The 17099-nt window shown below is 48.3% G+C and overlaps 1 protein-coding gene across 5 annotated transcripts in view; it reads right to left on the minus strand.

Moving 5' to 3' along the window:
• Positions 1-17099, minus strand: part of GALNT13 (polypeptide N-acetylgalactosaminyltransferase 13) — a 124453-nt gene that overhangs the window by 22757 nt on the left and 84597 nt on the right. For all 5 annotated transcript variants that reach the window (XM_086465117.1, XM_086465115.1, XM_086465116.1 and 2 more), the window contains exon 8: positions 2701-2840. In XM_086465117.1, coding sequence (XP_086321243.1) covers positions 2701-2840 — 140 coding nt within the window. The remainder of the gene's footprint in view (positions 1-2700; positions 2841-17099) is intronic.

A 17099-nucleotide genomic window follows, 5' to 3' on the forward strand; every position in this document is an offset into this window, starting at 1 on the left:
ACCAGGCCGGCGGCGGGCAGCAACGCCATTAACGCCGCTTCTGGGGAAGGGAGGCTCAGCGGGGCTCACGCGGCCGCTTCTTCAGCGGCTCTAACGTTACTCACGCAGAAAGCAAACTCGCCACCTTGTGCTGGTGGGAAACACCTCAGAGGCTCACGCTCTTCCTTCCTTAACCCTCCACGAGCTGCCGAAGCCGGGAGAAAGGCTGCCGGCCCTCCCAGCCCGCTCGCTGCCCTGCGGGTTCAGACTCAGGTGCCGGCTGATGACCAGACCCCCAATTCCCACCCCTTTCCAGCTGCTTTTAAACCAAAACGGCCCTTCTTCAGAGCCCAGTGAAAGCAAACGGCTTCGTGTGGCTACGGCAGCACGTGGATTTCTGGGGTAACCCGCTGCACGTGCCCCGGGCCAGCCGGAGCATCGCCGGCAGCAGGAACGCCGCAGCGTGGAGGAGCCAGCCCACGGACAACCCCTCCTCTTCTCCCCGCTCTCCTCTCCGCCAGCACGTGCCACTCTGCAGACCACCAAAGCCACTGCAGTCCCGAAACTGCATCCTGATGATCAGCTCAGGCGATAGTCCGAGCTCAAACGGTAATCCCAGCCTTTCCTCTTAAACCACCTCTTTGGGGAAACAGAGTCTCAAGTGTTGCCATGAGAGAGGCGATGAATCAAGGGTTTAATTAATTAAATTAAAACAGAGGACTGAAATAAAACAGTGACTTTAGAACTCATCGATGATTATTCCATCTAAGTTCTACAAAATAATTATTGTCTTGTGTTTACTTTGTGTTCCCTTTCGATATTACGTGATTAAAATCTAAAAAAGAATACTCGGTGTTGACCACATTTTGCACATTTTATGCCCACTCTGAGGCACGTTTTCCTCCATCTAGGAAACCCGAATCTCGTACATCGCTGTGTAGACATATATAAAGTTATGTCCTAACTGAACGGAAAATCTAGTCGCAAACAAAGGCTTGGCAGCCTTCAGGATCTGCCTGTTAACGTGCCACAACGAGCAAACCTCATACACTACTTAGGAACTTCAGCTCTGTGCAACTCCCCCCTTCAGAAATGGCACGTGAGAGCTGCGCCCTTCACGCACAGGACGAAGTTAGTCAGTCAGCTGTCAGTCAGCTGCGCAACAGCCAAACCAACTCCACGTTCAGACGTCACACAACACTGATGGTTATTCCTATCGGGCTGGGCGGTGCGAGCGAACCCTGCAGGCAGCACCGCCTGACTTCAAGTCACCCCTGCACGACCTCGCAGGAGGTCACAAGTAAATTACGGATGCTTATCCCAAACCTGTCACGGCTCACTCTCTCTGCCACTGTTTACACTACAAAAGAACAAACCACGCGCTCGCACAGCATCATTCGGGGCCCGGTGCTGAGCACTCGTTGCGTTCCGACTGCGCTGCTCCAGACCCGTTTTCCCTGATTTATTACCAAGCCCCGTTCTCAGCGGCCAGCACACCCGCGGCTCCCAGCACGGCTGGGCACCGTCCTCCCCCGGAGCTGAGCACAGGGGACGCACGGCCACCCCCGGCCGGGCCCCCTCAGCGCAGGGCGCATCTCGCCGCGCAGCACGGACCACTTGTGGACTAACGGTCCCGCAAGTCAGACGGTTTGTCCCACCCGAGGCCAAATCTCGGCCGAAAGGGGGGGAAACGACTGAGAAACACACTTCTGATGGTTTCCAATTGTCCATCAGTGCTGCCGACGGCACCTGAGCTCTACACCCAAACCCCCACTTCGCTGCTCAACTGGCCGTCGGCAGCTGCGACAGTCACGTACGCGCCCCAGTGCCTGGATCCTGCCTGAGCTGCTGTCTCCATAGAAACTGAGGCCGGGTTGGTAAAAGGAAAGTGTTTGAATAACTATTTTATTACTTTCTCATACTTCCATTTTCCCCGTTGACAACACCGTACAAAACCTCCTTATCTAACGCTTGTTAGACAAGTTCTCTCCTTGCTGTAAAACCACATTTCATTTTATTTTGTCATAGTTAAACTGGAAACCCTGCCGTGGCTTTTATTTTTCACTACAATTGCAAGTTTTAATAGTAAATTACTTCCCTGGATGTAAAAAAGCCATTTGCTCACTTGATTGCTATGTTATCCGTAGCTATTTTTAAATCAAACCATTCAAAAGCTTTTAAAAGTCTGCGTAGGTACAACTCAATAGAATGTTTTTAACAGCGAATTATCTGAATTTTAAAGAGATTTCAGTTCTTGGTGGTACTAGAACATCAGATTATTTGCAATGTCTTTGATATGCAGCTCCAGAAATACGGCATCAATGAACAAACACATTTCTTTAAAAGAAAAAAGAAAGGAGAAAAAAAACCCCAAAACTTTTTCTGCTCTACATTTAAGTGATAAGTGATGATGGAAAGTTCCCTTCAGCTACTGCACATCCTTGCTTAATTATTTCAAAATACTGCTCTCAAACCGCACTCTTCCGACATGCCACTTGATTTACAGGATAAATACTTAATGGGGAACACACTCATTCAGAACATCAACGCCCCCTCACGAAAAACCGAAGAGAAAATACAACGTGCTCAAAAGTAAAGACAAATAAGACGCAGGGCCTGCACACAAGCACTTCAGTCCCTTCTCCAGGACCCCTGCCCCTTCTCGGGGGTTCCTCCATACGCACCGTGCGGTTTCATTTAGCCAACGGGAACGGTCCGTACCTCACCGAGGGAGTAGTAGCGCCGTGGAATCTGGGAGTCGGGATAGATGTTTTCCAAGTACCACGAGAAGGGTTTACACTTCAGGTTCTCTCTCAGTGCTTTTCTGACGGATACATCGCCATAATCCACCTTAACAACACCTGGAATTGTTAAGAGAAGAGACGATCAAAGCACGGGTTTTGTCAGGCTGCAAAGCACAAACCACAGCCCCTTCTCCGGCTGTCACCGCTTCCTTTTCATCACCAGCCAGTCGCTGGAATCACGGGACAGCAGCGCGCGGACACGGGTGCAGCTGCCACGCCGCAGATCGTTACCAGCACTAAATAATTCATTTAGCAAATCGAAATGCGTGGAAAATTAATTTTTTTTTCTTTCCAGATAATTTATCAATCCGGAAAGGCGGGACCACTGCACTCCTTGACTCCTTCACCTTCCAAAACAAAGAAATCCGTTTACGTTTCTACAAACCATTCTTCCCAAAGCACCTGGCTCGCGTTTTCCAGCACTCCCGTCGAGAGAAGCAACTCGGACGAGGCACGGCGACGTCACTGATGTAACCTACATCACCCTTCGGGGGATTTCACCAGAAAGGACACATTCCCCATCCTGAGGAACCCCATCGCTCCCTGCCCCACGCCCCCAAGGTCCCCAGACGGCCACGAGGCAGGGAAGGGGGAAGAAGGCAGCAGGTTCCTGCGGAGACCAGCCGGCGGACAGGACCCACCTGCCGCCCGGACGCACCACCCCTGAGGCGGGCAGGCACTGATGGCACGGCTCTCCTGAAGGGAGATGGGGTCACACCGTGTCACAGTTAAAACCGGCACCGTGTCCCGCTGGCACCGTTCCCACCACAAGCCTGTACATCAGAGGCCTGGGCCAGCAGCACCCCGCTGGCCACCAGGAGCTGTGTGTGGGCCGCTAATCAGAAATACAGGCCACGAAGAGAAAAAAAAAATAGAATAATAATCAAGAAGAGGGGAAATCGGTTAGAAACCCCCCCTGTACAGTGCATCCCACTTTCAATGGCAAGCTTACGATAGCCAGTCAAGCCATGGCGCTGCTGGGGCTAGGAGCATGTGCCCAGGAAAGCAGAAATGGAAGTGGGGGGCACAGCCACGGCCGCACGTCCCAGACTCGGGAGACGGAACGAGAGCTCAGCAACGGCCGTGCGTCGGCCCAGCTCACGGCCCGAGCGCGTCGGCACCGCCGGCAGATCGCGGCCAAGACGGAGGTGGCTCGAAATGGACCCCAGAGGCGCGTGAATAAGGAACTTGCAAGGGTTAAAAGTATTCCTGAAGCCTTCGAGATGCAGCGTTCCCTCTCCAACCCGTCCACGTACGTGCTGGTTTTGGCTGGGATCATGTCTCTGTAGCCTAATTTAATCTAATTTTAGACGAGAACTATCGTCCAAAGGAACAGCGGGAGGCAAAGCAGCAGCAACTGCCAGCACTCAGCTGAAGTAGTCTGAAAGATGCTCCCAGACTCGTATCTGAAATCCATGCTGCACCTCCATTACCTTCTGCTTTTATGGGATCTTATTTTGAAATTATCACCGAGGTGAAGCTCCAAGGACATCAGCATACTGTGCTAGCAAATTACGCCCTAAAGCACAAGATGATACCCATTTTTAAAGAAATTCAGGAGACAACAGCAGTACAACTATTCATTGCTACGATGAAAAAATTAACTTCTTTTGGATAATCAACCGCATTTCCAACTATTTACGTCTTTGACCAATCAGGATTTTTATCACTATGTAATCGTAGGATATGATGTAATTCCAGACAATTAAAATACAGGGTATGCTACAAATTATTGCTACAGGCTAAAAGCAAGGCAGGTGCTCCTGGGAAGCACTTTGGCCTGATCACAACGGCTGGGGGCGACTGACACGTCATCGGCTCCAGATCAGCAAAAACTCCTCAGAAACTAAATGCACCCGATGGGTGCCAAGAAATTGAGCGGCCTTTAGTCGGGTGGTAGGGAAGTAGGAAATGTTAAACTTCAGTAAACAGACGTGTTCAAACAAAACCTTCAACCGTAACCCACATATAGCACTTAAATCATCGTCATTTCGGGGATGGAGGAAAAGCGAAGACAAGTCAAATCCAGGTTAAACGCAGGAAAAAGCCGAGCTCAGGGCACGGGGAACACATGGGCCTTACGGCACAGACGTGGTGGCCAGGAGGCTTCATCTGCTCTTCAACCCTCAGACCACCTTCTGGGCTACAGTATGTTCGGTGAGGTATTTGGGGAAGTTTTAGAAAACTTCTACAGGACTCAAAGATTTTTATTCTTCCCCAGAAACAGAGGTAATTTATCGGCTCTTCTGCAATCAGGGAGATTGATCACAGAGTTTCGTTTGATTCTGTTTAGGGGAAGAAAACTATCAGTATTACAGTTATTTAATATTTTACTGTTTCAAAAGGCAATTTTTCAACTCCTGCAGTCACTAATTCAACTTACAGTACCTCGAACGCCTCGGTGCCTAGCCCCTCTGCTTCCATTAAGTAGCATCTTACGGCTGGTTCGTTGCTTTGTGTCTGTCCACACTCACCGCGAAAGGACCAACCAAGACAGACACCGGAGAGGACAACAGCTCGACCCGGTCTGGCACGAGCAGGACCGTGACACGAGTGCCGCTGTTGAGCGTGGGTCAGTTGTACGTACCAAGGGTGGAAGGGCAAGAGCACTCGCCTGACCTCGAAAGCGATGTGTGCAACGTGTGCCACAGGGCACTGAGCTGAAAACATCATTGCTTTCAGAAAAGAGGCTTTATTAAAAAAAAAAAACAGTAATTATGTTTTCTGGGGAAGCTTTTAAAGGCAAAGGGGAGTGGGGGTCTGCGATTGCTGCCTCTTGCAGAGGAAGAGACGTGCCCTACTGCTATTATTTGTGCTACTCAGTCCTCACCTATAATTAAGCTCATCTTCCTCATGGGAAGGCACTGGAGGCGTTAGGAGAAAAGCAGTATCTGTGTTTCATGGCATTTTATACTGTGGGGACCTGACGAAGCTGAACACGAGGAAAAAGGATATTAACATGGTTATAGTCTGAGATTGCAAACAGCACACACGCACACTCTGATATCAGCGTTACAAACCAAACCAGAAACACTGTCTCTTCAATGAAAACTGTGGATTCAAACAACACCTTGTTTCTATTTCACTTTGCAATTCTTACAGGCACTTCTATTTCCACATTTGGTTCAGCCCTGAAATTGCTGGAATGGGAAAAGCAATAAGCCATTTTCCACTCAATCTGACTCAACTTCATACTTGAGTTTTCTGTAATTATAAAAAAAAAAAAACCCCAAACCCTAGAGCAAAATAAATTCTAGTTTTACATTTTAATAAAAGTTAGCCGTAGAGAGGGGGAGTCTTTGGTGGGTTTGGCAGGCTCTCCTCACTGGGGTAGGATTATCCTAAGGCTCTTGGGATCCCACAGGAGACACAGAGACCATGGCCACCGGGCACAGTGGTGACCCAGGTCTCAAGGCACTGGCCTCAATGCCCCCTCCAATCCAAGCTGTCTCTTTCCTTTCTTTCCTAATACACGTTGACAATACTCCCCGCTGCAACCCTGAGAGGTTCTCCTTTGCCAAAGCTCCTCTACTCCATATATTCCTCGTCTTGCACGGGCTGGGCTGGCTCGTTCGAGCAGCACTCACCCCCGTCGCACGGAGCCAAGCCAGCACGTACACCCTGCGCTGCCTTCCAGCAAGGACCTCATTTGTATGGATCTCCAGTAAAACCTTTATAGCCCCTTCTGCTCAATTTAAACCCAAGCTATTATGAATCAATACCTATTTATTGTCACTACTTGCCAAATAATCGACAGGACTCAGAGGAAATATAAAAATAATGAATAGCTAATACACCTGCTTACACTTGAATAAGAAAACCCAAGTAAAACGTCCTTGGGTGCAAAAAAAGACATGTAACGTCAGAAGGAGCTACAGAAAGCGTGGTGGGCAAAGGAACGGATTAACAACACGCCGGGAAAGCAGCAGATCGTTTTAACAGCGCAGCGGAGGTGTTTCAAGCAGGAGAAATGAAGAGGTCGCAGCACTGCATCAACGGGCTCGTCCTGCAGGCTGGCGTACGAGGGCAGAGCTTCAAAACCAGCAAAAGGCACCATTTCTGCAGAACAAGACGTTAACTCACGATGATAAAGATGGAAAAAAAAACAAACCCTAACCCAACAAAACACACACCTGGAGTGGAACAGAAGTTGCAGAACCGAGAATAACTTTCTGAATAACACTTGGAAAACCGAATCCAAAGCAGGCTTTTGCTATCTTCTGCTGCCCTGAAGAACCTGAGAGGAAACCCTCGCCTCATTAAACTGGTATTTCAGTGCATTCAGCGCGAGAGCACCGTGACCAGAGAGGCTGGTCTGCGCCCGTCTGGCGGCAGCTCAGCTCTGAAAACCGGCACCACGGGAGCCAGCGCATTGCCCCAGGTGCCCCCTTTAACCGAGAAAGCTGAGAACCGAGTCAGAGGCCACCAGGAACCGCCAGAGCTGGAGGTGGTTTAGTTTGATTTTTGCCTTGTTGTTTCTTTTTTTTTTTTTTTTTACTACCGAAGCAGCATTCGACATTATGTTCTGTTTCACAGGATTAAAGATGGCAAAGTGCTAAATTAAAAACGAGTCTGCAACACCAGGATGCCTGGTTTGGCACACGTTACAGAGAAGCAATGAGAACACCTGCCAATAATTTCTGAAAAACCCCAGTTTCTGTATCAACATGGTTCAACAGGTGCCTGGGAGGACACAGTAATTGTTAACATGAGCATTTTCTAATTAACCAAAATGTTAATTCCTTGACATGTCTTGTTCATACTGCCAAAAACGATGCAAAACTCTCTAAAAAGTAAAACGAACAAAAAATGTGCTAACTCAAAAAAACCCCACCACCACCCACCCTCCCCCCTCTTCCTGAGAAGTTCTTATACCAATTCATGAGTGTTTTCAGATAAATATAGGCAGTGGCTTCATAATATAAAACACTGCATGGAATGAAGATTCTGAGCTTTTCAAGGGAAAACATCAGTTATATATGCTTGGAGAAAACACGCTTGCAATTTCCGACAAAAAAAATCTTAGCACTCCAGAAAATGAATCAATATTGTCAATATTTCTGCAAATAAAGCATTTCATGATAGTGTGCTGCACTTTTAAAGCTTATTCTTTGGCAAAATATTAGGAATCTAAATATCATTTGCCCCATACACATACCTGTAACACAAGATACTTATACACGCATATTTTAGAGAGAGACAGAGGCCAATTAACTCCTATGTTGCCAATTTTGTCCAGACACTAAAGAAAAAAATACCAGTTTTACTGAAATAGGTATCAATGGGAACATTATTATGGATAAAGTTAATCCTGCATTAATATGCTTCTCCAGTCCACATCCTCGGATAATTTTTGAGAGGCAGAGCTGAAAAGAAGCCTCTGATTTTAGCTTTAACCACCTAGCACCAGGGAGTGAAAATTAAGTAGTAAAATTATTGAGGTACTAGAAGAATGTTGACAGTGAAAACGTTTTTCCTGTGAAAACCAAAACCACCCTGCTACACTACAGGTCTTCTTCAGCACACAAAACCTGGAAATTAAGTGGTCCTGGGAAATTTTGTCTTTTTTACTGACATGTAAAAGTCACAGGAGTGAAACCTGCACCACCAGGACTACGGCAAGGCTAGAGCTGATCTAAGTTACCAGAGTGTGTATGTTAAAAAAAAAAAAAAAAGGATTTTAGTAACTGGAAAAATTGCTAAGTGTCTTCATAAAAGACGACTACATTCATGGAATCGTTAGGTTGGAATAGAGCTCTGAGATCATCACGTCCAACCACTGGCCTAATACCACCAAGCCCACTAAACCATGTCCCAAAGGGCCACATCTACACGTTTTTTGAGCACCTCCAGGGACGGTGACTCCACCACTTCCCTGGGCAGCCTGTGCCAATCTCTAACCACTCTTTCAGTGGAGAAATTCTTCCTAATGTCCAACCTAAACCTGCCCTGGCCCAACTGGAGGCCATTTCCTCTCATCCTATCGCTTGTTACTTCAAATTTAAACATTTGTTTTCTGTTGACTTTCATTATATTCAGACCAGACGAGTAGGTCAGTCACCAATCCCTCTTTTGTCGGTATCTCAGATGAGTCTCGTTTTGAATGTCATAGAATCACAGAACAGTTTGGGCTGGAAGGGACCTTCAAGACCATCCAATTCCACCCCCCTGCCCTGGGCAGGGACACCTCCCACTAGACCGGGTTGCTCGAAGCTCCATCCAGCCTGGCCTTGGCAACCCCATCCAAGGTCCAGGCAACCCTACAAAACAGGATTGTTTCCAACTCAGAAGTGATTGATTTTAGAGACAAAACACAAAACGAGCCTCCCTCCCCAATACATGCAAAGGTATGTTTTGTATTACCTGGTATTTCAATATTTGGCACGATATGCAGCGTCCGTGAGTGTATTATTTTTCCTACTCTGCTTGTAATACATGTAAAGAAATAAAGGTCGTCTTTCTACTCTTCCCTATCAGCTGAAAAACTACATTAAGTCATTAGAGATTTGTAACACGCCCCACAAGGGATACCGCCAGGAAAAAAATGCTCTAAGGCGGCGCTGGCTGGCTGGCAATGATCTGCCAACCCACTCTTTCCGCTCCATTTTATTACAAATTTAATAAAATGTTCTTTGCAAATATCAGTGCTATAAATGACACAAAAGATAAAACACGAATTTGATCTGTCGGGATTCGTGTATGTTAATTACAGGGAGCACTTCTGCGCCTGTTGATCTACGAATGTCATCTTTCTCCTTAAAAAAACCCAAGGATATACACAAAAGAGGGATCACACTGGGGAAGAAAGGGTTTAAGCTTCCTTTTCACTGCAGCTTCAGGTTAGGGCAGTAATAGCAAGTCAGCTACAAGACAGGAAAACCCAAATTCTCACCCCTCCTCTCACAAGAACTCTTGAATTAAATTCAAGCCAGACGACCCCCAAAGTTCCATCAAGCAACACTAACTCTCAAGGCGGCTGCTGGTTTTGATAACGCGGTATTCGGCGAAACACCGAGGTGCTGCAAGTCCTGCCCTTCCTTCCTACCAACGCCCCGCACGGGAAAGCCCCCGCGGTGCCTTGGGCCACGGGGAAGGGGCTGGTCCGCAGGCGATGGGCACCAGCGAGGGGAAGCGGGGGTAACCCCTTCTTTCAGTCGGAGTTTAGTAACGCCAGTCAAGTGTTCTGTGAGCCAAGACAGGCCCCGGTAGAGCAGAGCTCCGCTGCAGGAGCCTCCCGCGCCGCTCCTCCTGTTTCGGGCGGAGAGAGGGGCCGATGGGCACCACGGGGACCTCCTGGTGCTTCGGAGTGGCCCAAGCACAGCGTTGGGGCTCAGGACCGCCACCGGTCTGCTCTCTGAACCCCTTCACTTCCACTGTTAATAGACACGAAGCCCATCTCTGCAGCTCGACGTGTTCACATCCAAACCCAAATCATCGCCTTGCAGTCTACCTTGCACAAACCACCCCAGCTCGCCGCTCGCCCGCCAGTGACTGCTGACCCTCCTCCGGACGCATCTGCAAGGGGACGGAGCGCGCCTGGCAGAGCAGCAGCTCCGTGAGAGAAGAGCTGGCTGCTGACCGGCAGCAACGCAACCCTCCCGTGACCAGCACCCCGAACCGCCGGCCGTAACCATAGCTTTCATCACTCAGAATAACAACAACGAATTCCAGCAGAGCAACACCAACCAGACACGGGATCAGGGCGAATATTCTAAAATAAATAAGACTGTTCAACTGTTCACTTTTGTCCCATTTTGGCCTTAGTCACCCAGTCCTTTTGGTGACTTCACCCTCAAGTGGCGTTTGAAGAGCATGACTCATTTTTACACTGCTTAATTTGTTTTAATTGAGTAATTACATTGCCTGGGCGAACCTGACCAGCCAACCAAGGACTGAGGGCTGAATACCAGCATTGCAAACGCACTTCTTTTCCAAAAAACCACTCGGGACACGCTTCAGGGCTTTTGCTTCTACCAGCCAGCAACCTCATTCAGGGAAGTGCTGCAGCACGTGGGCCCAGGAGAGGTGGCTTGGATCACCCAGGGGGAGCAGGGACGGGGGCAGCGCGACCCCCGGGACTCACCATCAGCAACCCCGCCGGCCTCACCTCCCCCCCCCTGCCGCCGCCGCAGCACCCTGCTCCGCACGGCACGGGCAGCCTCACCGCTAACCCCCGGGCTGGGCACGGCTCTTCATCCCAGACACCTCCTCACCTTCTTGTGCGAAAAATGGCTGTGTCGATAGACAGGCACGTGCAGTTTTTACCCGAAAAGTTAAGAACAGTGACTAACACTGCTTTTATTCGATGCTTTTGGGTTTGTTTTCTTTTCTCCAGAGAAGCTCTACACGCGAGCCCTACCAACAGGACTCAGCTTTTCAACGTCAGTGTCTCAAATAGAAGACACTTTCTTCAGCTGCAGAGAAGCAACAGAAGAAAGGGTTGGGTGGGTTTTGATTCAGGAAGCCACAGCTCGGCTGCCCCCACCCTGCTCCTCCTCCTCCTCCTCCAGGCACCGCAGCACGGCCCGCACGAGCGGAGTTACGCCTATGGGGGCCGCAGAACGTCCCCGGCGCTGCAGGGCGCCCTCCACGACTGCACACCCACCCGGCCCGGGGCAGAACTGATGAGACCCACCGACCACGAGACATTCCATCCCTCGCCCACGGCGCGTTCAGCTGAACTTGGCTCATCCAGGAACGAAGACGGGACCTGTGGGAACTACGATGCTGAAAAAAAGTCAAATTTGATTTTGTCCCTGCTTTCTTTTTCTTCTTCTTTTCCTTTTTCCCTTGTTTATCCCCAGCACACTCATTTCCCACCCCTGGCAGACGAAGGGAGGACCAGCCCCACGCAGCAGCACGGTGCTTCGCTCCCGTGGAAACCCCTCCTCGCTCCGGGCGAGCGCCTTCCTGCCCGGCTCAGCGCGGAGCTCGGGCGCCACGCAGGTGCCCCAGGGCGGCCACTTCTTTCGGAATTAGTGCCCTTGCAGCTCTGGCAGTCCTCTAGCACGAAAATGCTAAATAGGTAAGGGAGGAGTGAAAGTGTTTATCAAGAGCTCTTACTTCCTAAATTGACAGGGTCATTATCAACCTAATTATATAATTACACTTGAAAGGAGGCTTGCACATCATTTGCTGAGTAAATCTAAGTTAAGCACAAGCACTTATCTTGTAATCCCAAATTAAAACTATAAAGTACTATATTTAAATTCTCAATAACGCTTCAAATAAAGTGCTCGAAAAATAACGTTAACTTTGCCTTTTAGCCTTACTTTAGCAGACTAGGTAGGACATGGGAATTGAATACTAACTGATTATTAAGGAGCTAAAGTGGTTTAGCAACGCGCTAAGTGTACAGAGAAACTGAGCTATCACATGCATTATCTTTTCCAGCTGACTGTGCAAATGCAGGCCTATTCTGAGCATGTAATTATTTCCATTCAGTGATTAGATACAGTATTTTAATGCATAAATTGACGTAACTGCCTACATTTAGGAATATACAGGCGAAGTGGAACGAGATAAGCTGAAACAACTTGAAAGAGAAGTGAATAAGGCCGTTGGGAACAGCATGCCGGGTGACTGGAACAGCCGGAGAAGGTCCACGCGTGCAAACCCGTCTGGGTATGCACACACGTGTTCACGTGTGTTGGGAAGAACAAAACAAGGTGCGTGGTTTTGCACGCGAGAGAGAAAGGTGATGGTTTAACAGCAAAGAACAACCTGGAGCAAAACCCTGCACTGTTGATTTACACCAATTACACTGGCAATTTATTGGATAACAGTGAAAGTAACAGAGCTCACCGCTAAATATACTGAGAGCAGTTACCATTAAGCTGTTTGTTTTATTAGAGACGCCGATAAAAGACCGATCCAGGGGGGAAGAGGGAGAATCGCTGAGAGCAAATGCCGATGCAGCACTTGGCTTGGCAGCTCGGCCTGGCGCTGGGCACGCTCTGCCTCGCAGGGCCGAGGTTGGCCGAGCCCCCCCGGGTACCCCGCGCTCCCAGGGAGGCGGGGAAGAGCACTGCCTGCTGTCAGAGAAGCGCAGGGTTTGTGCTGATGGAGGAGGAAAGTCTCCTCTGCCGGCGCCCCTGCCACCCGTCCCAACAGGGGCAACACGCCGCAGCTCCGCCGTCCGTCAGGACAGACCCATGTACTTCTTTTCCTAAGAAAAGGGCTTCCTTTAACGCCCTTTGAAGTGTATCCAGCACTTCTGGGATTTTTTTTTTTTCTTAAAACTCTCCGGAATTATTTGGCTCTCAGTTTCAGGCTGTAATCACGCTGCAGACTCTTCGTTAGGCTCCTGCCAAGAACAATTCCAAACTCCCTTCTCAAATGCAGCATTTACACCAAACCAAAAAATGCAGTATTTACACCAAACCAAGAAGGTAAGCGTTCCTCACTACAATTGTATTTCATGATCTTACTCCCGTTTCCCCAACTCATCCCAGCCTCAGCAAACAGAGCTTGCACAGCCCCAGTGCCCGGCTCCAGACAGCGAGCAAAGCCACTCTGCGCTCCAGAACACACAGAGACAATAAAGCTGCACTGTCCTCCCACACACCGATGCACATACTCCACAGACAGAGTATTTTTCTACAAGAATTGCTCCTCCTCCTCTCACCATATGACAAATTAAACCTGGTCTCCAACTCAAAGTATTTTGCACAGAAAGTAATCGGTATGGCTTCGTCTTTTTTTTTTTTTTTTTTTTTTTAACCTAGCTTGGATATGTCAAAACTTCTGGTTGCTAACTGATCTGAGCTCATGGCACAGCAAACAGGCAACACGCAGGATGGCCAACTTCAAGGGTAGGAGAAACAAAGGATTTTATTCTTACGCACACACAGCTTCTGCAAAGACAAGAGAAGGCATCAACTTGAAATACGCCCAAGACCACCAAAAATTTCAGATGGGCTCTTCTTCAGCGGCGTTCTATTTTTACAAGCAGACAGCCTCAAGAAAGCAATTCACAACTTGATCCATCAAGACTTTTACCTTGAAATACAATTACTAGGCGCGCACCCTAATTACGCCGAGAGATACAACGAACACAACGGCACTGCCGACAACCGCTGGTTCCTCTTTCTCTCGGGACATGGGCTAAGAAATCAAATTAATCAGGTCACAGAGGAGAGCTGGGCAGATGAGTGCGTGCTGATAGATAATAGCTTCAGAGACCTAATTACTAAAACGCAACTCTCTGTTCTCTAACAGAATTATCTAGAGATCTGTATTTTTCAGATTAATCGACTAAGAGAAATGCGTGCCAGACAAAAGGACAAAAAAGCAGTTTAATAATACAGGGAAACAATTCCCGACATTTAGAAACGACCTATTAAAAAGATCTACTATTTTCTATGCATTTTTATTACGACTTTTTTAGTTAAAATGTTATCATTAACTTTATTTTTCAAAACCTCTAAGTATCTTTCTCCTCCATTTGGTTCTTAATCCTGAGGAACATCTTCATTGCATTTTAATTGTCAATTAATATAGCATATTCATGAGTAACTTCAAAAAAGATCAGAAAATATAAAGGAGACGTATAGTGAAATTCTCTCCAGTGACTGAAACAGCAACAGACATTAAGTTTTGAATTAAATACACCTTGTCCTGCCAACATCCCTGCTCCTGACCTAGTTTCACCTTTCTATTCAGTAACATTTTGTTCACAGGTTCTCTACTTGAATTTTGTGCAAATTTGCAAACTGTGTAAAGGAGAGTACATTTAGCAGCACCGAATTTCTGCTGATTTGTGCTCATTTCAGAAGTAAACCGCAGTTTTGTTCACAGACAGACCAGTCATAACTTAGCAATAAATACAAGAAGTGCATTGGCACTTCGCCCTAACTTTTCTAATAAAAAGGAAAGTTTTCATTAATAATTGTCATAACAAAAACCGAATCATTTTATCCTGCATTGGCTCCACAGCTCTACCCGTAACTAACAAGTGCACAGAAACGATCCATAAATCATTAACTTGCACCCCTGCCCGCAGAGCCGCGGTTCAGAGCGGCTGAAGCTGAGCCACCAAGACCAGCTGCACCTCTTTTCCGTGCCCTCCGCACGCCAAAAGCTCTCGGGGGCCGTTTGCCATCGCTGGGCTAACGCGTTCGGAGGCGGGATGCCCGTCCCACCGGGGTGCTCATCCCCGCTAGCCAAAGGCACGCTCCGACCGGGATGCCCTGGGGGTGCCGAGGGAATGTTCCCCCCCACAGCCCTGCCCCTAGAGCTGAAACTCTTTTTAAATTGTCTTACGTCTTCCCATCTTTTCGGATGAAGACTGTCTTTTCCGAGCCACCTCGGCATCACACTGCTATAAAAGAAAGGGCAAAAGGACCCCAGCCCTGTGCCGACCCTGGGGAAATTTTGATCGGGAAATTGATAAATGTCCTCTCTGGGTGGCAGGAGGAAAACGATGGCTCCGCTAGCGGGTCTTCCTTCCCGAAGGAATCGCTGTGGAAAGCGGTATTTGCCATGCACGGTATCCCACCGGCTGCCAGACTGCTGAGAAATGGTTCGTTAAAGATAGCTTTGCATTTGTATCTGTGCTTCAGAGCCTAAATTAAAATGGCCTACGGCAAGAATTGGTCTTTTTGATGGAAGAAGGGATGTCTTCTCACCGTGGAAACCAGCTGATGAAGCGCAGGCTAGAAAGCCCAATATTGGACACCCAAGTTAAAAAACACCGCTGATAAAATCCTCCCCCGCTGAAACTTAGGGAATTGTAAAGGCAGCCACAAAACTGGTGATCCAAAGTGATCTCAGAAGCTCCTCTCTCATACAACAGGGAATAATCGGCAGTCCTGTCCAAGATGCACGAGCTCCTTTAACCTCCTGCGTGGCAGGTGCTCCTCCAGACAGAGCTTCGCAGCGGCTTCGGCCACCAAAACCATCCGCCTGTTTCCAAACCTCAAACTGGGCATTTTCTGCCCAGCTGAACCGCACGATACCGGCCAGTCCAGAAGATGACATGTCAGCATTCACCGCTCCTCTAAACCCAGAGGACAACCACCCGCCCACCCCCCCACCCAGCAGCCTGACACAAGGCGGCCCCACCAAATAACGCCCTGCGACGGCAGCGCCGCACATTCAGCTCCGGGCTGGAACCAGCAGCAGCAAGGACGCAGGTCTTGATTTACACCACGCAACGCGCTCCTCGTCACCCGCCTTCAGAGCCAAACCTCAGATGTAAAACACTTTGAGGTGCCGGGGTACGACTTCATCGCTCAACCTACAAGGCGCTCCACAATGGGCGCGCCCCGGCAGATGGAAACAGGTATTGCCCGTTGCCGCTTCCCTGAGCTTTGTTTCCTTTTAATCGGGTGGTTCCAAATTAATCTACTGCATTGGAGGTCGGACACATCGAACCGGCGAAGCAGCAGAGCAGGGGAAGTCCGTAGTGAGAGGGTTGCTCCAGCTTTTGCAGATGCGCTGGAGAAACAGCCAAGCTGGTCAAAGGCAGGCTTAAATCCAGTATGATTTTTGACACCCTTTTAATTTTAATTTCTACACCTGAGCTTAACCTTTTGCTCAGCACTGAATTCCTCATGCCCTCAAGTCAGAACACCTCAGCAGAGATTCTGTGGAGACCAAGAGTAACAGGAATCAAGGCCTATTGGAGGAGTCCTGCTGAACCAAACGGACCCTCGCTTAGAAGATCTCAAAACAAAAAGAAAAGCAATGGAAGAGAGAAAAAAAAAAAGTTCTGATCCAGGATTTGGAGTGTTGCATTTAGGAACCTGAAAATTAAAACGTGTCCAATTTGTGAGTGTTTTTTAACTGAACCATTAACACATTTTAGAAAACGTACGCAGCAGCAACTTCATCTGGCACTTGCTGAAAGCGGGACTTTTAAATTTTTCTACCGTGCATGTCGCTATTCTAGTGGCATTTAAATCCATTTTGCTAATATCTCATTTAAAACGTACTGTCTTGTAAATAGCCCTTACCATGGCATTTTTAGAGCCTCGGCTCACCTAAATGCTTTACAGCAACTAACTCCCAACCAGCGCAGAAAAACTTGCTGTCAGGGCAGAACAGAACACAAGAGCACAGAGCGCACCACATTCATCACGCAGGCTACGGGGCGAGCACCCATTGTTAGCAGCTGCATGCCTCGCGCTCCTAAGAAAGCACGCTGCCAGGGTAAGTTATTAGAAATGCATTTAGCTCAGCAAAAATGAAATGTGAACATGGTATTATGAGCCTGCACAAGAAGAGAACTTAATAAGGGAGAACTGCATTAAAGAATGGCTAATCCCATGCGATATATTTAGGGTTTGAACTCGACTGCATCCTACGTAGCTT

Source organism: Leptosomus discolor, chromosome 5 (assembly GCF_034619465.1).
Source record: "Leptosomus discolor isolate bLepDis1 chromosome 5, bLepDis1.hap2, whole genome shotgun sequence".
NCBI lineage: Eukaryota > Metazoa > Chordata > Aves > Leptosomiformes > Leptosomidae > Leptosomus > Leptosomus discolor.